At 45.3% G+C, this 25,000-nt stretch overlaps 1 protein-coding gene across 1 annotated transcript in view; it reads left to right on the top strand.

Moving 5' to 3' along the window:
- Positions 1-5,826: 5,826 nt before the first annotated feature.
- mtus2b (microtubule associated tumor suppressor candidate 2b) overlaps positions 5,827-25,000 on the top strand; it is a 48,647-nt gene continuing 29,473 nt past the window's right edge. The window contains exons 1-2 of the mRNA XM_031791458.1: positions 5,827-5,854; positions 19,629-19,864. Of these exons, the coding sequence (XP_031647318.1) occupies positions 5,827-5,854; positions 19,629-19,864 (264 nt within the window). The remainder of the gene's footprint in view (positions 5,855-19,628; positions 19,865-25,000) is intronic.

Genomic DNA, 25,000 nt, shown 5'->3' on the forward strand with positions numbered 1-25,000 from the left:
ATTGACTTGCCTGGTTAAATACAGGGTAAAATAAATAAATAAATATGTTAATGTTGCCAAAGCAAGTGAACTAGATAATGTACCAAGGTGAAACAGACAATAAAAAATGAACAATAAACATTACACTCACAAAAGTTTCAAGAAAGCCTCCTTCACTCAAGCCGCCAAGCTTACCCTAGTAAAACTGACTATCCTACCGATCCTCGACTTCGGCGATGTCATCTACAAAATGGCTTCCAACACTCTACTCGGCAAACTGGATGCAGTCTATCACAGTGCCATCCGTTTTGTCACTAAAGCACCTTATACTACCCACCACTGCGACTTGTATGCTCTAGTCGGCTGGCCCTCGCTACATATTCGTCGCCAGACCCACTGGCTCCAGGTCATCTACAAGTCTATGCTAGGTAAAGCTCCGCCTTATCTCAGCTCACTGGTCACGATGGCAACACCCATCCGTAGCATCCCTAAAGCCAACACCTCATTTGGCCGCCTTTCGTTCCAGTACTCTGCTGCCTGTGACTGGAACGAATTGCAAAAATCGCTGAAGTTGGAGACTTTCATCTCCCTCACCAACTTCAAACATCAGCTATCTGAGCAGCTAACCGATCGCTGCAGCTGTACATAGTCTATTGGTAAATAGCCCACCCTTTTCACCTACCTCATCCCCGTACTGTTTTTATTTATTTACTTTTCTGCTCTTCTGCACACCAATATCTCTACCTGTACATGACCATCTGATCTTTTATCACTCCAGTGTTAATCTGCAAAATTGTAATTATTTGCCTACCTCCTCATGCCTTTTGCACACATTGTATATAGACCCCCCCTTCGTTTTCTACTGTGTTATTGACTTGTTAATTGTTTACTCCATGTGTAACTCTTTGTTGTATGCTCACACTGCTATGCTTTATCTTGGCCAGGTCGCAGTTGCAAATGAGAACTTGTTCTCAACTAGCCTACCTGGTTAAATAAAGGTGAAATAAAAAAATAAAAGAAGAATAGAGACATTTCAAATATATTTGTATGTATATATATATACAGTGTTGTAATGATGTGCAAATGGTTAAAGTACAAAAGGGAAAATATTGTTTCTTCTTCACTGGTTGACCTTTTCTTGTGGCAACAGATCACCCAATAGATATGGGATTTAACCAAAATTGGCTTTGTTTTCAAATTCTTTGTGGGTCTGTGTTTAATCTGAGGGAAATATGTGTCTCTAATATGGTCATATATTTGGCAGGAGGTTAGGAAGTGCAGCTCAGTTTTCAGCTCATTTGTGGGCAGTGTTGCACATAGCCTGTCTTCTCTCGAGAGCCATTTCTCTCTCTCCCTCTCTCTCTCTCTCTCTCTCTTTCTCTCTCTCTCTCTCTCTCTCTCTCTCTCTCTCTTCTCTTTCTCTCTCTCTCTCTCTCTCTCTCTCTCTCTCTCTCTCTCTCTCTCTCTCTCTCTCTCTCTCTCTCTCTCTCTCTTTCTCTCTCTCTCTCTTTCTCTCTCTCTCTCTTTCTTTCTCTCTCTCTCTCTCTCTCTCTCTCTCTCTCTCTCACCTTATTGGTTACGTAACATATTGCCTACTTATCTGAAGAGCTCTTTAGATAAAACAGTTATGTTTTAGAAAAGGGTCGTAATAAACTATTAAGTGATTTCAAGTGGAAAGGTCACAATGTCAGTGTGTCAAGTCAACATGGTACCAGAGAGAGTTATGGGTATTTACAGGGTCAAGTCAACATGGTACCAGAGAGAGTTATGGGTATTTAACTGACAGGGTCAAGTCAACATGATACCAGAGAGAGTTATGGGTATTTACAGGGTCAAGTCAACATGGTACCAGAGAGAGTTATGGGTATTTACAGGGTCAAGTCAACATGGTACCAGAGAGAGTGATGGGTATTTACAGGGTCAAGTCAACATGGTACCAGAGAGAGTGATGGGTATTTACAGGGTCAAGTCAACATGGTACCAGAGAGAGTTATGGGTATTTACAGGGTCAAGTCAACATGGTACCAGAGAGAGTGATGGGTATTTACAGGGTCAAGTCAACATGGTACCAGAGAGAGTTATGGGTATTTACAGGGTCAAGTCAACATGGTACCAGAGAGAGTTATGGGTATTTAACTGACAGGGTCAAGTCAACATGATACCAGAGAGAGTGATGGGTATTTAACTGACAGGGTCAAGTCAACATGATACCAGAGAGAGTGATGGGTATTTAACTGACAGGGTCAAGTCAACATGATACCAGAGAGAGTGATGGGTATTTACAGGGTCAAGTCAACATGATACCAGAGAGAGTGATGGGTATTTAGCTGACGGTCAAGTCAACATAGTACCAGAGAGGGTGATGGGTATTTAGCTGACGGTCAAGTCGACATGGTACCAGAGAGGGTGATGGGTATTTAACTAACAGGGTCAAGTCAACATGATACCAGAGAGAGTTATGGGTATTTAACTGACAGGGTCAAGTCAACATGGTACCAGAGAGAGTGATGGGTATTTACAGGGTCAAGTCAACATGGTACCAGAGAGGGTTATGGGTATTTACAGGGTCAAGTCAACATGGTACCAGAGAGGATGATGGGTATTTAGCTGACAGGGTCAAGTCAACATGATACCAGAGAGAGTGATGGGTATTTACAGGGTCAAGTAAACATGGTTACCAGAGAGAGTGATGGGTATTTAACTGACAGGGTCAAGTCAACATGGTACCAGAGAGGGTGATGGGTATTTACAGGGTCAAGTCAACATGGTACCAGAGAGGGTGATGGGTATTTACAGGGTCAAGTCAACATGGTACCAGAGAGAGTGATGGGTATTTAACTGACAGGGTCAAGTCAACATGGTACCAGAGAGGGTGATGGGTATTTACAGGGTCAAGTCAACATGGTACCAGAGAGGGTGATGGGTATTTAACTGACAGGGTCAAGTCAACATGGTACCAGAGAGGGTGATGGGTATTTACAGGGTCAAGTCAACATGGTACCAGAGAGGGTGATGGGTATTTACAGGGTCAAGTCAACAGGACAGGAATCAAATCTGTTAGAGGAATTTAACTCCTATATGTTCATTAACCAATTCAATTAAAACACTGTCAGTTTCTGAGAATTTGTAAGATACTTATTTGCATAAAATGGACAGAGACCAGTTTCAAAATTAATCAGTAGCGTTTATTTCCCGAGAGCTCTCGTCATAATGTCATGTACATCGATTTATATACCTCACATTTCGTCAAGCCTTCTCACATTTTCTGCCACCTGTTAAACAATCTACTACTAGCCCAAGATCTCTCCCCTCCCAAGGTCTCTCCCCTCCCAGGGTCTCTCCCCTCCCAGGGTCTCTCCCCTCCCTGGGTCTCTCCCCTCCCTGGGTCGAGACAGGATGTCCTGTAAGGAACACAGTATACCAGCCAGTCTGACGATAGCTCCATTCGTTTCTAACAAGGAAGAGAAAGTCCTTGTTCTAATTCTTGACTAAAACTACACACCTTATATTCAGTGTTATGATTCTAATAAGATTCATACAGTAACAGAGTAGTATTCTGTTTAGTTATAGTTCTAAGTTCAAATCAAAATCAATTGTATTTATATAGCCCTTCGTACATCAGCTGATATCTCAAAGTGCTGTACAGAAACCCAGCCTAAAACCCCAAACAGCAAGCAATGCAGGTGTAGAAGCACGGTGGCTAGGAAAAACTCCCTAGAAAGGCCAAAACCTAGGAAGAAACCTAGAGAGGAACCAGGCTATGAGGGGTGGCCAGTCCTCTTCTGGCTGTGCCGGGTGGAGATTATAACAGAACATGGCCAAGATGTTCAAATGTTCATAAATGACCAGCATGGTCGTATAATAATAAGGCAGAACAGTTGAAACTGTTAAATGTATACATAATTTACATAATTTAGTCATTATTCATAAAACTCCCATAACAAAATCAAAGTGTATTTGTCATGTATAGAATACAGTATAGAATACAGTATAGAATACAGTATAGAATACAGTATAGAATACAGTATAGTGTATACAGTATAGAATACAGTATAGAATACAGTATAGAATACAGTATAGAATACAGTATAGAATACAGTATAGTGTATACAGTATAGAATACAGTATAGAATACAGTATAGAATTCAGTATAGAATACAGTATAGAATACAGTATAGTGTATACAGTATAGAATACAGTATAGAATTCAGTATAGAATACAGTATAGAATACAGTATAGAATACAGTATAGAATACAGTATAGAATACAGTATAGTGTATACAGTATAGAATACAGTATAGAATACAGTATAGAATACAGTATAGAATACAGTATAGTGTATACAGTATAGAATACAGTATAGAATACAGTATAGAATACAGTATAGAATTCAGTATAGAATACAGTATAGAATACAGTATAGAATTCAGTATAGTGTATACAGTATAGAATACAGTATAGAATACAGTATAGAATTCAGTATAGAATACAGTATAGAATACAGTATAGAATTCAGTATAGAATACAGTATAGAATACAGTATAGTGTATACAGTATAGAATACAGTATAGAATACAGTATAGAATACAATATAGAATACAGTATAGAATACAGTATAGAATACAGTATAGAATACAGTATAGTGTATACAGTATAGAATACAGTATAGAATACAATATAGAATACAGTATAGAATACAATATAGAATACAGTATAGAATACAGTATAGTGTATACAGTAGTATAGAATACAGTATAGAATACAGTATAGAATACAATATAGAATACAGTATAGAATACAATATAGAATACAGTATAGAATACAGTATAGAATACAGTATAGAATTCAGTATAGAAATACAGTATAGAATTCAGTATAGAATACCAGTATAGAATACAGTATAGAATACAGTATAGAATACAGTATAGAATTCAGTATAGAATACAGTATAGAATTCAGTATAGAATTCAGTATAGATACAATATAGAATACAGTATAGAATACAATATAGAATACAGTATTGAATACAGTATAGTGTATACAGTATAGAATACAGTATAGAATACGTATAGAATACAGTTAGAATACAATATAGAATACAGTATAGAATACAATATAGAATACAGTATAGAATACAGTATAGAATACATATAGAAACAGTATAGAATACAGTTATGTGTATACAGTATAGAATACAATATAGAATACAATATAGAATACAGTATAGAATACAATATAGAATACAGTATAGTGTATACAGTTATAGAATACAATATAGAATACAGTATAGTGTATACAGTATAGAATACAGATATAGTGTATACAGTATAGAATACAATATAGAATACAGTATAGAATACAGTTTATAGTGTTATACAGTATAGAATACAATATAGAATACAATATAGAATACAGTATAGAATACAATATAGAATACAGTATAGAATACAGTATAGTGTATTACAGTATAGAATACAGTATAGAATACAGTATAGAATTCAGTATAGAATTCAGTATAGAATTCAGTATAGAATACAGTATAGAATTCAGTATAGAATTCAGTATAGAATACAGTATAGATACAGTATAGAATACAGTATAGAATACAGTTATAGAATTCAGTATAGAATACAGTATAGTGTATACACTGTAGAATGAAAAACTTACTCACAAGCACTCCTCTCAAACAGTGCATCATCTGTTGAGAAGTATTCAGGAGAACGTAAAGCAGAACGGTGGGGGTTGACTATTCTATTCCTGACGATGGATGGTTCTATGCTTCAGCTTCTAGGAAGGAGGTTCAGAGGGGTGTACCATCCGCAGTCTCCTCCCCTAAACGGTTCGCAATGGTTTCACCCAAACCCCTGTCCTCTGGTGAGTGCACAGGTCATACTACGCTCTCTCTCTGTGTGTGTGTGTATATGTGTGTGTGGTGTGTTGTGTGTGTGTGTGTGTGTGGTGTGGTGTGTGTGTGTGTGTGTGTGTGTGTGTGTAAGGTAACCAAGGGGGGGGGGGGGGGGGCTAGAGAGAAAGAACATATCCCTCATGACCTGTTCCCGTGTGCTGACTGTTGTTGTTATGGCAACAGAGAGAGCTTGAATCAAGTCAAGCTTTATTTATACAGACATGGGTGCAATGTGCTATGAAATTAAAAACTGAAATATTTAGTACACAACAAACATAAGATTAAAAAACAAACAATAACTGAACAACTAAAAAGCCCCCCAAGGAAAAAGCAAATTTAAAAAGATGTCCACAGTTTTTAAATATGTCCACAGTTTCTGAACCCCCCCCAGGTTCTCTGGCAGGCTATTCCAGAGACTGGAGGCATAGTAACTAGAGGCTGGGGCCATAGTAACTAAAGGCTGGGAGCATAGTAACTAAAGGCTGGGGGCCATAGTAACTAAAGGCTGGGGCAATAGTAACTAAAGGCTGGGGCAATAGTAACTAAAGGCTGGGGGCATAGTAACTAGAGGCTGCCTCTCCATGCCTCTTGGTCCTAGGCTTTGGGATAGTTAAAAGGTATCCTCTCCATGCCTCTTGGTCCTAGACTTTGGGATAGTTAAAGGCTGTCTCTCCATGCCTCCTGGTCCTAGGCTTTGGAATAGGGTGGCAGGGTAGCCTAGTAGAGAGCGTTGGACTAGTAACCGGAAGGTTTGCAAGTTCAAATCCCCGAGCTGACAGGTACAAATCTGTCGTTCTGCCCCTGAACAGGCAGTTAACCCACTGTTCCCAGGCCGTCATTGAAATAAGAATTTGTTCTTAACTGACTTGCCTGGTTAAATAAAGGTAACACACAATAGTTAAAAGGAAGTAACTAAAGGCTGGGGGTAATAGTAACTAAAGGCTGGGGTAATAGTAACTAAAGGCTGGGGGCATAGTAACTAGAGGCTGGGTAATAGTAACTAAAGGCTGGGGTAATAGTAACTAGAGGCTGGGGGCATAGTAACTAGAGGCTGGGTGGTAATAGTAACTAAAGGCTCTCTCTCTATGCCTCCTGGTCCTGGGCTTTGGGGATAGTTAAAAGGCTTGCCTCTCCAAGCCTCTTGGTCCTAGGCTTTGGGATAGTTAAAGGCCAGAAGACCTGAGGGACCTACTGGATACATCACTTAAAGCATGTCTGACCATGTATTGGGGTGCCCAGTCATGGATTGATTTAAAAACCAATAGAAGAGTCTTAATTAAATGAATGATAAAACTCACAGGCAGCCTTAAAACCGGTTGTAGTGTGCTCTCTGTCTGGTTAGTACCCTGTAGCATTCTCTTATGTTTTACAGTACAGAGACCTTAAAACCGGTGTAGTGTGCTCTCCGTCTGGTCTTGTCTGTACCTAGTTCCATGGCTGTAGTACTTCCATCCTGTCAGATCACCTCTCTATACTGGTCAGCATTTTCTCAGTCGGACCCAGTTTCAGAAAGCATCTCAAATCAAAACAAATCAAATTGTTACAAGTGTAGGTGTAGAGAGAGGAGAAATGCTTACTTACAAGCCTCTTAATTAACCACCAATGCAGTGATATGAAAATAGAGTAAAAAATTATTTACTAACTAAACTAAAGTAAAAATATATATATATTAAAAATATTAACACGCTAAAAATAACAATGCAAGGTTTGTACAGGGGGTACCAGTACAGAGTCAATGTGGAGGCTATATACAGGGGGCGGGATACCCGGTACAGAGTCAATGTGGGAGGCTATATACCAGGGGGTACTGATACAGAGGGTACCGGTACAGAGTCAATGTGGAGGCTATACACAGGGGGTTCCGGTACAGAGTCAATGTGGAGGCTATATACAGGGGGTACTGATACAGAGTCAATGTGGAGGCTATATACAGGGGGTGTACGGTACAGAGTCAATGTGGAGGCTATATACAGGGGGTACCGGTACAGAGTCAATGTGGAGGCTATATACAGGGGGTTACGGTACAGAGTCAATGTGGAGGCTATATACAGGGTATTACGGTACAGAGTCAATGTGGAGGCTATATACAGGGTATTACGGTACAGAGTCAATGTGGAGGCTATATACAGGGTGGGGGTACGGTACAGAGTCAATGTGGAGGCTATATACAGGGGGTACCGGTACAGAGTCAATGTGGAGACGGCTATATACAGGGTGGGGTACAGGTACAGAGTCAATGTGGAGGCTATATACAGGGTATTACGGTACAGAGTCAATGTGGAGGCTATATACAGGGTATTACGGTACAGAGTCAAGTGGAGGCTATATACAGGGGGTACCGGTACAGAGTCAAATGTGGATGCTATATACAGGGTATTACGGTACAGAGTCAATGTGGAGGCTATATACAGGGTGTTACGGTACAGAGTCAATGTGGAGGCTATATACAGGGTGTTACGGTACAGAGTGAATGTGGAGGCTATATACAGGGTGTTACGGTACAGAGTCAATGTGGAGGCTATATACAGGGGGTACCGGTACAGAGTCAATGTGGAGGCTATATACAGGGGGTTACCGGTACAGATCAATGTGGAGGCTATATATGGTGGGGGTGGGGGGGTACCGGTACAGAGTCAATGTGGAGGCTATATACAGGGTATTACGGTACAGAGTCAATGTGGAGGCTATATACAGGGGGGTACGGTACAGAGTCAATGTGGAGGCTATATACAGGGTATTACGGTACAGAGTCAATGTGGAGGCTATATACAGGGGGTACCGGTACAGAGTCAATGTGGAGGCTATATAAGGGGGGTACNATGTGGAGGCTATATACAGGGGGTACCGGTACAGAGTCAATGTGGAGGACTATATACAGGGGGGTACGGTACAGAGTCAATGTGGAGGCTATATACAGGGTGGTACGGTACAGAGTCAATGTGGAGGCTATATACAGGGTGGTACGGTACAGGTCAATGTGGAGGCTATATACAGGGTGTTACGGTACAGAGTCAATGTGGAGGCTATATACAGGGTGTTACGGTACAGAGTCAATGTGGAGGCTATATACAGGGTGGTACGTTACAGAGTCAATGTGGAGGCTATATACAGGTGGTACGGTACAGAGTCAATGTGGAGGCTATATACAGGGTGTTACGGTACAGAGTCAATGTGGAGCTATATACAGGGGTTACGGTACAGAGTCAATGTGGAGGGCTATATACAGGGTGTTAGGGTACAGAGTCAATGTGGAGGCTATATACAGGGGTATTACGGTACAGAGTCAATGTGGAGGCTATATACAGGGTTTACGGTACAGAGTCAATGTGGAGGCTATATACAGGGTGTTACGGTACAGAGTCAATGTGGGGCTATATACAGGTGGTATGGTACAGAGTCAATGTGGAGGCTATATACAGGGGGTACCGGTACAGAGTCAATGTGGAGGCTATATACAGGGTTACCGGTACAGAGTCAATGTGGAGGCTATATTACAGGGTTACGGTACAGAGTCAATGTGGAGGCTATATACAGGGGTATGTACCGGTCTACAGAGTCAATGTGGAGGCTATATACAGGGGGTACCGGTACAGAGTCAATGTGGAGGCTATATACAGGGTACCGCGGTACGGTACAGAGTCAATGTGGAGGCATATACAGGGGGTACCGGTACAGAGTCAAATGTGGAGCTATATACAGGGTGGTACGGTACAGAGTCAATGTGGAGGCTATATACAGGGGGTACCGGTACAGAGTCAATGTGGGAGGCTATATACAGGGTGTTACCGGTACAGAGTCAATGTGGAGGCTATATACAGGAGGGGTACCGGTACAGAGTCAATGTGGAGGCTATATACAGGGAATTACGGTTACAGAGTCAATGTGGAGGCTATATACAGGGGTACCGGTACAGAGTCAATGTGGAGGCTATATACAGGGTGTTACGGTACAGAGTCAATGTGGAGGCTATATACAGGGGTTACGGTACAGAGTCAATGTGGAGGCTATATACAGGGGGTACCGGTACAGAGTCAATGTGGAGGCTATATACAGGGGTACCGGTACAGAGTCAATGTGGAGGCTATATACAGGGGTGTTACGGTACAGAGTCAATGTGGAGGGCTATATACAGGGGTACCGGTACAGAGTCAATGTGGAGGCTATATACAGGGGGGTGGGGTACGGTACAGAGTCAATGTGGAGGCTATATACAGGGGTACGGTACAGAGTCAATGTGGAGGCTATATACGGGTGTTACGGTACAGAGTCAATGTGGAGGGCTATATACAGGGGGGGGTACCGGTACAGAGTCAATGTGGAGGCTATATACAGGGGGTTACGGTACAGAGTCAATGTGGAGGCTATATACAGGGTATTACGGTACAGAGTCAATGTGGAGGCTATATACAGGGTTTACGGTACAGAGTCAATGTGGAGGCTATATACAGGGTACGGGTACGGTATCAGAGGTGAATGTGGGAGCACCGGTTAGTTTAAGAGTCAATGTGGAGGCTATATACAGGGGTATTACGGTACAGAGTCAATGTGGAGGCTATATACAGGGGTTACGGTACAGAGTCAATGTGGAGGCTATATACAGGGTGGGGTACCGGACAGAGTCAATGTGGAGGCTATATACAGGGTATTACGGTACAGAGTCAATGTGGAGGCTATATACAGGTTTTACGGTACAGAGTCAATGTGGAGGCTATATACAGGGTGTACCGGTACAGAGTCAATGTGGAGGCTATATACAGGGGTACCGGTACAGAGTCAATGTGGAGGCTATATACAGGTGGTTACGGTACAGAGTCAATGTGGAGGCTATATACAGGGTGTACGGTACAGAGTCAATGTGGAGGCTATATACAGGGGGTACGGTACAGAGTCAATGTGGAGGCTATATACAGGGTGTTACGGTACAGAGTCAATGTGGAGGCTATATACAGGGGGTACCGGTACAGAGTCAATGTGGAGGCTATATACAGGGTGTTACGGTACAGAGTCAATGTGGAGGCTATATACAGGTGTACCGGTACAGAGTCAATGTGGAGGCTATATACAGGGGGTACCGGTACAGAGTCAATGTGGAGGCTATATACAGGGGTACGGTACAGAGTCAATGTGGAGGCTATATACAGGGGTACCGGTACAGAGTCAATGTGGAGGCTATATACAGGGGGTACGGTACAGAGTCAATGTGGAGGCTATATACAGGGGGTACGGTACAGAGTCAATGTGGAGGCTATATACAGGGGGTACGGTACAGAGTCAATGTGGAGGCTATATACAGGGTACCGGTACAGAGTCAATGTGGAGGCTATATACAGGGGGTACGGTACAGAGTCAATGTGGAGGCTATATACAGGGTGTTACGGTACAGAGTCAATGTGGAGGCTATATACAGGGGTTACGGTACAGAGTCAATGTGGAGGCTATATACAGGGTGTACGGTACAGAGTCAATGTGGAGGCTATATACAGGGGGTACCGGTACAGAGTCAATGTGGAGGCTATATACAGGGGGTACGGTACAGAGTCAATGTGGAGGCTATATACAGGGGTTACGGTACAGAGTCAATGTGGAGGCTATATACAGGGGTATTACGGTACAGAGTCAATGTGGAGGCTATATACAGGGTATTACGGTACAGAGTCAATGTGGAGGCTATATACAGGGGGTACGGTACAGAGTCAATGTGGAGGCTATATACAGGGTATTACGGTACAGAGTCAATGTGGAGGCTATATACAGGGTGTTACGGTACAGAGTCAATGTGGAGGCTATATACAGGGTGTACGGTACAGAGTCAATGTGGAGGCTATATACAGGGGTTACGGTACAGAGTCAATGTGGAGGCTATATACAGGGGGTACGGTACAGAGTCAATGTGGAGGCTATATACAGGGGGTACCGGTACAGAGTCAATGTGGAGGCTATATACAGGGGGTACCGGTACAGAGTCAATGTGGAGGCTATATACAGGGTATTACGGTACAGAGTCAATGTGGAGGCTATATACAGGGGGTACGGTACAGAGTCAATGTGGAGGCTATATACAGGGGTTACGGTACAGAGTCAATGTGGAGGCTATATACAGGGGTACCGGTACAGAGTCAATGTGGAGGCTATATACAGGGGTACGGTACAGAGTCAATGTGGAGGCTATATACAGGGTGTTACGGTACAGAGTCAATGTGGAGGCTATATACAGGGGGTACCGGTACAGAGTCAATGTGGAGGCTATATACAGGGGTACGGTACAGAGTCAATGTGGAGGCTATATACAGGGGGTACCGGTACAGAGTCAATGTGGAGGCTATATACAGGGGGTACGGTACAGAGTCAATGTGGAGGCTATATACAGGGGGTACGGTACAGAGTCAATGTGGAGGCTATATACAGGGTGTTACGGTACAGAGTCAATGTGGAGGCTATATACAGGGGGTACCGGTACAGAGTCAATGTGGAGGCTATATACAGGGGGTACCGGTACAGAGTCAATGTGGAGGCTATATACAGGGGGTACCGGTACAGAGTCAATGTGGAGGCTATATACAGGGGGTACGGTACAGAGTCAATGTGGAGGCTATATACAGGGGGTACGGTACAGAGTCAATGTGGAGGCTATATACAGGGGGTACCGGTACAGAGTCAATGTGGAGGCTATATACAGGGGGTACCGGTACAGAGTCAATGTGGAGGCTATATACAGGGGGTACGGTACAGAGTCAATGTGGAGGCTATATACAGGGTGTTACGGTACAGAGTCAATGTGGAGGCTATATACAGGGGGTACAGAGTCAATGTGGAGGCTATATACAGGGGGTACCGGTACAGAGTCAATGTGGAGGCTATATACAGGGGGTACCGGTACAGAGTCAATGTGGAGGCTATATACAGGGTATTACGGTACAGAGTCAATGTGGAGGCTATATACAGGGGGTACGGTACAGAGTCAATGTGGAGGCTATATACAGGGTGTTACGGTACAGAGTCAATGTGGAGGCTATATACAGGGTGTTACGGTACAGAGTCAATGTGGAGGCTATATACAGGGGGTACCGGTACAGAGTCAATGTGGAGGCTATATACAGGGGGTACCGGTACAGAGTCAATGTGGAGGCTATATAAAGGGGTACCGGTACAGAGTCAGTGTGGAGGCTATATACAGGGTATTACGGTACAGAGTCAATGTGGAGGCTATATACAGGGGGTACCGGTACAGAGTCAATGTGGAGGCTATATACAGGGTATTACGGTACAGAGTCAATGTGGAGGCTATATACAGGGGGTACGGTACAGAGTCAATGTGGAGGCTATATACAGGGGTACCGGTACAGAGTCAATGTGGAGGCTATATACAGGGGTTACGGTACAGAGTCAATGTGGAGGCTATATACAGGGGGTACCGGTACAGAGTCAATGTGGAGGCTATATACAGGGGGTACCGGTACAGAGTCAATGTGGAGGCTATATACAGGGGGTACCGGTACAGAGTCAATGTGGAGGCTATATACAGGGGGTACGGTACAGAGTCAATGTGGAGGCTACTATAGCGGGGGTACCGGCGACTGGTCAACGTGGAGGCTATATACAGGGGTACGCGGTACTGAAGTCAATGTGGAGGCTATATACAGGGTGTTCACAGTACAGAGTCAATGTGGAGGCTATATACAGGGGTACCGGGTAGCAGAGTCAATGTGGAGGCTATAGTACAGGGGGTACCGGTACAGAGTCAATGTGGACGGCTAAATATAACAGGGGGTACCGGTACTGAGTCAATGTGGAGGCTATATACAGGGGGTTACCGGTACCGAGTCAATGTGGAGGCTATATACAGGGGGGTACCGGTACCGAGTCAGTGTGGAGGCTATATACAGGGGGTACGGTACAGAGTCAATGTGGAGGCTATATACAGGGGGTACCGGTACTGAGTCAATGTGGAGGCTATATACAGGGGGGTACCGGTACTGAGTCAATGTGGAGGCTATATACAGGGTGTTACAGTACCAGAGTCATGTGGAGGCTATATTACAGGGGGTACCGGTACAGAGTCAATGTGGAGGCTATATACAGGGGGTACCGGTACAGAGTCAATGTGGAGGCTATATACAGGGGGTACCGGTACTGAGTCAATGTGGAGGCTATATACAGGGGTACCCGGTACCGGAGTCAATGTGGAGGCTATATACAGGGGGTACCGGTACCGAGTCAGTGTGGAGGCTAGATACAGGGGGTACCGGTACAGAGTCAGTGTGGAGGCTAAATACAGGGTGTACCGGTACAGAGTCAATGTGGAGGCTATATACAGGGGTACCGGTACCGAGTCAGTGTGGAGGCTATATACAGGGGGTACCGGTACCGAGTCAGTGTGGAGGCTAAATACAGGGGGTACCGGTACAGAGTCAGTGTGGAGGCTATATACAGGGGGTACCGGTACCGAGTCAGTGTGGAGGCTAAATACAGGGGGTACCAGTACAGAGTCAATGTGGAGGCTAAATACAGGGGGGTACCGGTACAGAGTCAATGTGGAGGCTATATACAGGGGGTACCGGTACAGAGTCAATGTGGAGGCTATATACAGGGGGTACCGGTACAGAGTCAATGTGGAGGCTATATACAGGGGGTACCGGTACAGAGTCAATGTGGAGGCTATATACAGGGGGTACCGGTACAGAGTCAATGTGGAGGCTATATACAGGGGGTACCGGTACAGAGTCAGTGTGCGGGGATACAGGTTAGTCGAGTAATATGTACATGTACGTAAGGGTTAAGGGACTATGCATAGATAATAAATAGGTGTCAATGTAAATAGTCCGTTGGCCATTTGATTAATTGTTCAGCAGTCTTATGGCTTGGCGATAGAAGCTGTAGAAGAGTCTTTTGGACCTAGACTTGGCGCTCCGGTACCACTTGCCATGCGGTAGCAGAGAGAACAGTTTATGACTAGGGTGGCTGGATTCTTTCACAATTTTTGGGAATCGCTCGCTCTCTCTCTCTGAGCTCACTCCTCTCTCTCTGAGCTCGCTCTTCTCTCTCTGAGCTCACTCCTCTCTCTCTGAGCTCACTCCTCTCTCTCTGAGCTCGCTCCTCTCTCTCTGAGCTCGCTCTTCTCTCTCTGAACTCGCTCCTTTCTCTCTGAGCTCGCTCCTCTCTCTCTGAGCTCGCTCCTCTCTCTCTGAGCTCGCTCCTCTCTCTCTGAGCTTGCAGTGTATAGGTCCTGGATGCCAGGAATGCCAAATCTTGATAAATCTTGACACATGCCAAATCTTGATAAATCTTGACACATGCCAAATCTTGCTAAATCTTGACACATGCCAATCTTGATAAATCTTGACACATGCCAAATCTTGATAAATCTTGACACATGCCAAATCATGATAAATCTTGACACATGCCAAATTGTTTCAGTCTCCTGCGGGGGAAAAGGCGTTGTCGTGCCCCCTTCACGACTTCTTCTGCCGGGACGGTATTTATTGTATTTTTTATTTTATTTTTTATTTCACCTTTATTTAACCGAATGCGACCTGGAGTGGGTCTAGGGTTTCCGGGATGATGGTGTTGATGTGAGCCATGACCAGCCTTTCAAAGCACTTCATGGCTACCGACGTGAGTGCTATGCGGGCGGTAATCATTAATGGAAGGTTACCTTCGCTTCCTTGGGCACAGGGACTATAGTGGTCAGGTGATTTGCTTAAAACATGTTGATGTTACAGACTCAGTCGTCAGGGAGAGGTTGAAAATGTCAGTGAAGACACTTGCCAGTTGGTCCATGCATGCTCTGAGTACAGGTCCTGGTAATCTGAATGTTGACCTGTTTAAAGATCTTGCTCACATTGGCTATGGAGAGCGTGATCACACAATCGTCCTGGAGCAGCTGGTGGTCTCATGCATGTTTCAGTGTTGCTTGCCTCAAAGCGAGCATAAAAAAGAAGCTATGTTTTCACCAACCAAAGATGTTTTCTTAAAACTGACTTGTCAAATAATTTAAATATAAAATAAAGAAGATGTCCAAGTGAATCGGAATATTCAGATAAAAGCGTGATTGGTTGTTCTTTATTCCATGTCATAGCACAGAGGAGGAGGGGGGGGGGTGAGGGGGAAGAGAAAAGGACAAAGAGAGTGAGAAGAGATTTTTTGAGGGGGGTTGCAGGCAAAATATCTATAACGCTGCAGGCTTTCATTACATTTTTTATCATAGTGAAAATACATTCGAATGCAATTAATATCCCGAGGTTTTGGAGAATAGCATCTTTCCAGATCTTTCCATGCCCTTTACAGTATACACAAAGGATCCTTCAAGCAGTCAATGATCCAACTTCCTTCATCAATATTTTAGTGTGTGTGCGTGTGTTTGTGTGTATGTGTTTGTGTGTGTGTGTGTACCCCTACTAAAGTAATGTCTCATGTGTCTGATCTTCCAGTAATGAGGTCAAAAGATCACCCTGCCGGACTGTGTTTTATATGATGGACTGTGTTTTATGTGTTAGACTGATATGTCTCATATCTGTCCTTCTCTAGGCACATATCAAAGCTGCAGTCTAAAGTTAAATCTAGACTTGGTTTTCCTCCATCGTAATCGCTCCTCTTTCACCCCAGCTGCCAAACTAACCCTGATTCAGATGACCATCCTACCCATGCTAGATTACAGAGACATGGGTGCTCTTGAGGGTGCTCTTGAGGGTGCTCCCCATGGGGGGATACCGGTACATTATGTTCTGACTTTATACACTGCGCTCTTTGAGAGAGGTACTTAGCAAACCAGGCCAAAGACCCCTCAGAGACACCAATACCCCTTAGCCTGCCCACAAGAATGTAATGGTCTACCCTATCAAAAGCTGTGGCCGTCAATAGAAATAGCAGCACAATATTACTTCAAATGGTGACATCATTGAGGACCTTAAAGGTTTCAGTGACACATCCATAACATGAGCAGAAACCAGATTGTATACCGTAGAGAATACTACAGACATCAAGAAAGGCAGTCAGTTGATTATTGACAAGTTTTCCAACACTTTCGATGAACAGAAAAATAGAAATTGGCCTTTATCTTTTTCATCTCTCTCTCCTTCCATCTCGCTCTCCATCTCTCTCTCTGTCTTCATCTCTCTCTCCATCTCTCTCTTTCCATCTCTCTCTCATCTCTCTCTTTCCATCTCTCTCTCTCTTTCCATCTCTCTCTCCATCTCTCTCTCTCATCTCTCTCTTTCCATCTCTCTCTCCTTCTCTCTCTCTCTCTGTCTTCATCTCTCTCTGTCTTTCCATCTCTCTCTCCGTCTCTCTCTCTCTCCATCTCTCTCTCTCTCCATCTCTCTATCTCTTTGCATCTCTCTCTCCATCTCTCTCTCTCTGTCTTCATCTCTCTCTGTCTTTCCATCTCTCTTTCCATCTCTCTATCTCTTTCCATCTCTCTTTCCATCTCTCTCTCTCTTTCCATCTCTCTCTCGATCTCTCTCTCTGTCTTCATCTCTCTCTCTCTTTCCATCTCTATCTCCATCTCTCTCTCTCTTTCCATCTCTCTCTCCATCTCTCTCTCTCTTTCCATCTCTCTCTCCATCTCTCTCTTTGTCTTCATCTCTCTATCTCTTTCCATCTCTATCCCCATCTCTCTCTCTCTTTCCATTTCTATCTCCATCTCTCTCTCTCTTTCCATCTCTCTCTCCATCTCTCTCTCTGTCTTCATCTCTCTGTCTTTCCATCTCTCTTTCCATCTCTCTCTCTCTTTCCATCTCTCTCTCTCTTTCCATCTCTCTGTCTCCATCTCTCTCTCTCTTTCCATCTCTCTCTCTGTCTTCATCTCTCTCTGTCTTCATCTCTCTCTCCCTTTCCATCTCTCTCTCTCTCGATCTCTCTCTCTGTCTCCATCTCTCTCTCTCTTTCCATCTCTCTCTCATCTCTCTCTCTGTCTTCATCTCTTTCTGTCTTCATCTCTCTCTCTCTTTCCATCTCTCTCTCTCTCTCGATCTCTCTCTCTGTCTTCATCTCTCTATCTCTTTCCATCTCTATCTCCATCTCTCTCTCTTTCCATCTCTCTCTCCATCTCTCTCTCTCGTTCCATCTCTCTCTCCATCTCTCTCTCTTTCCATCTCTCTCTCCATCTCTCTCGTTGTCTTTCCATCTCTCTCTCTGTCTTTTCACATGTGCCGAATACAACAGTGAAATGCTTACTTACAAGCCCTTAACCAACAGGCCTTACAGTGAAATGTTTACTCACAAGGCTATATACAGGGGGAACCGGTACAGAGTCAATGTGGAGGCTATATACAGGGGGTACCAGTACAGAGTCAATGTGGAGGCTATATACAGGGGGTACCGGTACAGAGTCAATGTGGAGGCTATATACAGGGGGTACCGGTACAGAGTCAATGTGGAGGCTATATACAGGGGGTACCGGTACAGAGTCAATGTGGAGGCTATATACAGGGTGTTACGGTACAGAGTCAATGTGGAGGCTATATACAGGGGGTACCAGTACAGAGTCAATGTGGAGGCTATATACAGGGGGTACCGGTACAGAGTCAATGTGGAGGCTATATACAGGGGGTACCGGTACAGAGTCAATGTGGAGGCTATATACAGGGGGTACCGGTACAGAGTCAATGTGGAGGCTATATACAGGGTGTTACGGTACAGAGTCAATGTGGAGGCTATATACAGGGGGTACCAGTACAGAGTCAATGTGGAGGCTATATACAGGGGGTACCGGTACAGAGTCAATGTGGAGGCTATATACAGGGGGTACCGGTACAGAGTCAATGTGGAGGCTATATACAGGGGGTACCAGTACAGAGTCAATATGGAGGCTATATACAGGGGGTACCAGTACAGAGTCAATGTGGAGGCTATATACAGGGGGTACCGGTACAGAGTTAATGTGCCGGGGCACCGGTTAGTCGAGGTAATTGAGGTAATATGTCCATGTAGGTAGAGTTATTAAAGTGCCTATGCATAGATAATATCAGAGCAACGTAGAAGGGGGGGGGGGGGGGGGGGGGGGGGGAGAAGCAGTCTGGGTAGCCATTTGATTAGATGTTCAGGAGTCTTATGGCTTGGGGGGTAGAAACTGTTTAGAAGCCTCTTGGCCTCTTAGACTTGGCGCTCCGGTACCGCTTGTCGTGCGGTAGCGGAGAGAACAGTTAATGACTAGGATGACTGGAGCCTTTGACAATTTTTTGGGCCTTCCTCTGACACCGCCTGGTATAGAGGTCCTGGATGGCAGGAAGCTTGGCCCCAGTGATGTACTGGGCCGTACGCACTACCCTCTGTAGTGACTTGCGGTCGGACGCCGAGCACTTACCATACAAGTCAGTGATGCAACCACTCTGGATGCTCTCGATGGTGCTGCTGTAGAACCTTTTGAGGATTTGAGGACCCATGCCAAATCTTTTAAGTCTCCTGAGGGGGAATAGGTTTTGTCGTGCCCTCTTCACGACTGTCTTGGTGTGCTTGGACCATGATAGTTTGTTGGTGATGTGGACACCAAGGAACTTGAAGCTCTCAACCTGCTCCACTACAGCCCCGTTGATGAGAATGAGGGCATGCTCTGTCCTCCTTTTCCTGTAGTCCACAATCATCAGCCAGGTTGTTGTCCTGGCACCACCCGGCCAGGTCTCTGACCTCCTCCCTATAGGCTGTCTTGTCGTTATCGGTGATCAGTCCTACCACTGTTCCATCTCTCTCTGTCTTTTTTTATCTTTCTTTCTCTCTTGTTTCTCTCTCTTTCCCACACTCCCCCCTCTCCTCCCCATCATAACCTCTCTCTCTCTCCTCTCTCTCTAGTCCGGGGTAGACCAGCAGATCGTGGTGGTTCAGGGTCAGGGGTCGGAGGTCAGGAGTGTGAGCGCGCCCTGGTGCAGAAGCTGAGAGAGCGCTGTGAGGACCAGGCTCGACAGCTCCTGTCTCTGCAGGCTGAACTGAAGAGGGCTTCTCTTGGACTAGAGGTGTTTGCCATTACTACACAGCACTTCTGCCACAAGGTAATAAACGGTATAACTTTGCTTATAAGAAATTATTTGTGAAGCAGCTATATCGTGTTTATGAAGCAGATATATCGTGTTTATGAAGCAGATATATCGTGTTTATGAAGCAGATATATCGTGTTTATGAAGCAGATATATCGTGTTTATGAAGCAGATATATCGTGTTTATGAAGCAGATATATCGTGTTTATGAAGCAGATATATAGTGTTTATGAAGCAGATATATAGTGTTTGTGAAGCAGATATATAGTGTTTGTGAAGCAGATATATCGTGTTTATGAAGCAGCCATATAGTGTTTATGAAGCAGCCATATAGTGTTTATGAAGCAGATATATAGTGTTTGTGAAGCAGATATATAGTGTTTATGAAGCAGATATATAGTGTTTGTGAAGCAGATATATAGTGTTTATGAAGCAGATATATAGTGTTTATGAAGCAGATATATAGTGTTTGTGAAGCAGATATATAGTGTTTGTGAAGCAGATATATAGTGTTTATGAAGCAGCTATATGGTGTCTATCTCCTGTATCTGTCGTGAGGCAGCTTGATGTACCAGGACACCCCCTGGACAGGACACTAGTCTATCTCCTGTTTCTGTAGTGAGACAGCTTGATGTACCAGGACACCCCCTGGACAGGACACTAGTCTATCTCCTGTTTCTGTAGTGAGGCAGCTTGATGTACCAGGACACCCCCTGGACAGGACACTAGTCTATCTCCTGTTTCTGTAGTGAGGCAGCTTGATGTACCAGGACACCCCCTGGACAGGACACTAGTCTATCTCCTGTTTCTGTAGTGAGGCAGCTTGATGTACCAGGACACCCCCTGGACAGGACACTAGTCTATCTCCTGTTTCTGTAGTGAGACAGCTTGATGTACCAGGACACCCCCTGGACAGGACACTAGTCTATCTCCTGTTTCTGTAGGGAGACAGCTTGATGTACAACAGGAAATGGAATCGAAAATACACTTGAAAAGTATTTGAAAATACTCTAAAATACACACACACACACACACACACACACACACACACACACACACACACACACACACACACACACACACACAGGTTGAACAGGCTGATGTATAGGATTCAAATCCTGGGATACATCAGATTTACTGAACTGAATACATGACTAATATTACATCATGTCTGCACCTTCCTTCTGTTAAGATACAGTACTATCTCCCTGTGAAGATACTGTACCATCTCCCTGTAAAGATACAGGACCATCTCCCTGTAAAGATACAGGACCATCTCCCTGTAAAGATACAGGACCATCTCCCTGTAAAGATACAGGACCATCTCCCTGTAAAGATACTGTACCATCTCCCTGTAAAGATACTGTACCATCTCCCTGTTAAGATACAGGACCATCTCCCTGTAAAGATACAGGACCATCTACCTGTAAATATATTGTACCATCTCCCAGTACCATCTCCCTGTAAAGATACTGTACCATCTCCCTGTAAAGATACTGTACCATCTCCCTGTAAAGATACAGGACCATCTACCTGTAAATATATTGTACCATCTCCCAGTACCATCCTCCTTTTAAAGATACTGTACCATCTCCCTGTAAAGATACTGTACCATCTCCCTGTAAAGATACAGGACCATCTACCTGTAAAGTTACAGGACCATGGACCTCCCGAGTAGCGCAGCAGTCTAAGGCACTGCATCGCAGTGTGGCGTCACTACAGACCCGGGTTCGTTCCAAGGCTGTGTCACAACCGGCCCGTGACTGGGAGTCCCATAGAGCAGCACACAATTGGCCCAGTGTCGTCCGGGTTAGGGGAGGGTTTGCAGGAGGGGGCTTTACTTGGCTCATCGTGCTCTGGCGACTCCTTGTGGCGGCCAGGCAGGCGCCTGCAGGCTGACTTGATCGTCAGTTAAACAGTGTTTCCTCTGACACTTTGGTGCAGCTGGCTTCCTGGTTAAGCGGGCGGGTGATAAGAAGCGTGGTTCGGCGGGTCATGTTTCAGAGGACGCATGACTCGACCTTCGCCTCTCCCGAGCCCATTTATTTCCACACACCCCATTTAGCCATACCCTAGATTTAGCTGTATTTCCACACACCCCATTTAGCCATACCCTAGGGTTAGCTGTATTTCCACACACCCCATTTAGCCATACCCTAGGGTTAGCTGTATTTCCACACACCCCATTTAGCCATACCCTAGGGTTAGCTGTATTTCCACACACCCCATTTAGCCATACCCTAGGGTTAGCTGTATTTCCACACACCCCATTTAGCCATACCCTAGGGTTAGCTGTATTTCCACACACCCCATTTAGTCATACCCTAGGGTTAGCTGTATTTCCACACACCCCATTTAGCCATACCCTAGGGTTAGCTGTATTTCCACACACCCCATTTAGCCATACCCTAGCATTAGCTGAACTGACGCCGCTGGCCACCCACAGACTACTTAAAGGATGCTTGAAATTCCTTTAAAGTCCTTTGAGTGTTGGCTTGAATCTGCCTGGAGTACCTGATGCGCGAGGTTTGCACTTTTGGGATTTTGCTATTGGTTTTAATTGAATAACTATTGAGAGCTGCTTTGAGGTTTTAGGATTGTAAATGCTTTGTCCCTGTACTGTATCTTCTTAAAGATTTCACAATCACAGTTCACTGTCTCTTACCTATTGGCTCTGAGCCAGAGCTTGGCCCCACCCAAGGAAGAGATAGTGATCAGATTACAGTTGGATGGCTGAAAGCATTTAGTCTCACTGATGGAAAGGCATCACTCCTCCCTCCTTCTCTCCCATCACTCATCCCTCCTTCCCTCCCATTATTTCTCCCTCCTCACCTCACCCTTCCTTATCCTACCTCTCTCTCCCTCCCATAGCTTTTCCTTCCTTCATCCATCCTCACCCATCCTCCCTCCCCCTTTACCCTCTCCCACCCATCCTCCTTCCCTCACCCTTCCTCAAACATCCTCCCTCCCTTAATCTTCCTCACCCACCCATCCTCCCTCCCTTAGTCTTCCTCATCCATCCTTCTTCCCTCACCCTTCCTCATCCATACTCCTTCCCTAAACCCTTCCTCATCCATCCTCCCTCCCTCACCCTTCCTCACTCATCCTTCCTTCCTCCCTCCCTCACCCTTCCTCACTCATCCTTTCTCCTTCCCTCACCCTTCCTCATCCATCCTCCCTCCCTCACCCTTCCTCATCCATCCTCCTTCCCTCACCCTTCCTCACTCATCCATTCTCCCTCCCTCCTCCTTCCTCACTCATCCATCCTCCCTCCCTCACCCTTCCTCACTCATCCATCCTCCCTCCCTCACCCTTCCTCACCCATCCTCCCTCCCCCTTACCCTCTCCCACCCATCCTCCTTCCCTGACCCTTCCTCATCCATCCTCCCTCCCTCACCCTTCCTCACTCATCCATCCTCCCTCCCTCACCCTTCCTCACCCATCCTCCCTCCCCCTTACCCTCTCCCACCCACCCATCCTCCTTCCCTGACCCTTCCTCATCCATCCTCCTTCCCTGACCCTTCCTCATCCATCCTCCCTCCCTCACCCTTCCTCACTCATCCATCCTCCCTCCCTCACCCTTCCTCATCAATCCTCCCTCCCTCACCCTTCCTCATCCTTCCTCACTCATCCTTCCTCCCACCCCTAATCTTCCTCACCCATCTCCTGTAGTCCAGCACCACCGTTGCTAAAAGCATTCTTATTGATCTGTGGTTATACATCATGGAAATGAGACACATGAGCCGTACTGTGAATAACTATTCTGTTTCAAGGCTGTTGGTTGTGCTACTTAGCTTGTGTCTTGGTTAATGTGTGAGCTGTGTCTGGTTTCTAGTCTGGTTAGTTGTCTGGTTGGTTGGTTGGTTGTTTGATTGGTTGGTTGTTTGATTGGTTGGTTGTTTTGTTGGTTGTGACACTGTTTGACAGTGTGATGGATGAAGGGTTGTTGGAACGGGTTGAGAGTCAGAGGAGGAGGCTGGTTGGTTGATGTTGGATGGGCTGGTAGTCAGAGGAGGAGGCTGGTTGATTGATGTTGGATGGGCTGGTTGTCAGAGGAGGAGGCTGGTTGATTGATTTGGGATTTCTGGTAGTCAGAAGAGGAGGCTGGTTGATTGATGTTGGATGGACTTGAAGTCAGAGGAGGAGGGTTGGCTGATTGATGTTGGATGGGCTGGTAGTCAGACGAGGAGGCTGGTTGATGTTGGTAGGACTGGTAGTCGGAGGAGGCTGGTTGGTTGATGTTGGATGGGCTGGTAGTCAGAGGAGGAGGCTGGTGGATTGATGTTGGATGGGCTGGTAGTCAGAGGAGGAGGCTGGTGGATTGATGTTGGATGGGCTAGTAGTCAGAGGAGGAGGCTGGTTGATTGATGTTGGATGGGCTGGTAGTCAGAGGAGGAGGCTGGTGGATTGATGTTGGATGGACTGGTTGTCAGAGGAGGCTGGTTAAATGATGTTGGATGGGCTGGTTGTCAAAAGAGGAGGCTGGTTGATTGATGTTGGATCGGCTGATAGTCAGAGGAGGAGGCTGGTTGATCTTGGTTGGGCTGGTAGTCAGAGGAGGAGGCTGGTTGACTGATGTTGGATGGACTGGTTGTCAGAGGAGGAGGCTGGTTGATTGATGTTGGATGGACTGGTTGTCAGAGGAGGAGGATGGTTGATTGATGTTGGATGGGCTGATAGTCAGAGGAGGAGGTTGGTATATTTTGGATGGGCTGGTAGTCAGAGGAGGAGGCTGGTTGATTGATGTTGGATGGACTGGTAGTCGGAGAAGGCTGGTTGATGTTGGATGGGCTGGTAGTCAGAGGAGGAGGCTGGTTGATTGATCTTGGATGGGCTGGTAGTCAGATGAGGAGGCTGGTTGATTGATGTTGGATGAGCTGGCTGTCAGAGGTGGAGGCTGGTTGATTGATGTTTGATTTCTGGTAGTCAGAGGAGGGGGCTGGTTGATGTTGGAATTACTGGTAGTCAGAGGAGGAGGCTGGTTGATTGATGTTGGATGGACTGGTCGTCAGAGGAGGAGGCTTGTCAAAGTTGGATGGGCTGGTAGTCAGAGGAGGCTGGTTGATTGATGTTGGATGGACTGGTCGTCAGAGGAGGAGGCTTGTCAAAGTTGGATGGGCTGGTAGTCAGAGGAGGCTGGTTGATTGATGT

Source organism: Oncorhynchus kisutch, linkage group LG15 (assembly GCF_002021735.2).
Source record: "Oncorhynchus kisutch isolate 150728-3 linkage group LG15, Okis_V2, whole genome shotgun sequence".
NCBI classification, from domain to species: domain Eukaryota; kingdom Metazoa; phylum Chordata; class Actinopteri; order Salmoniformes; family Salmonidae; genus Oncorhynchus; species Oncorhynchus kisutch.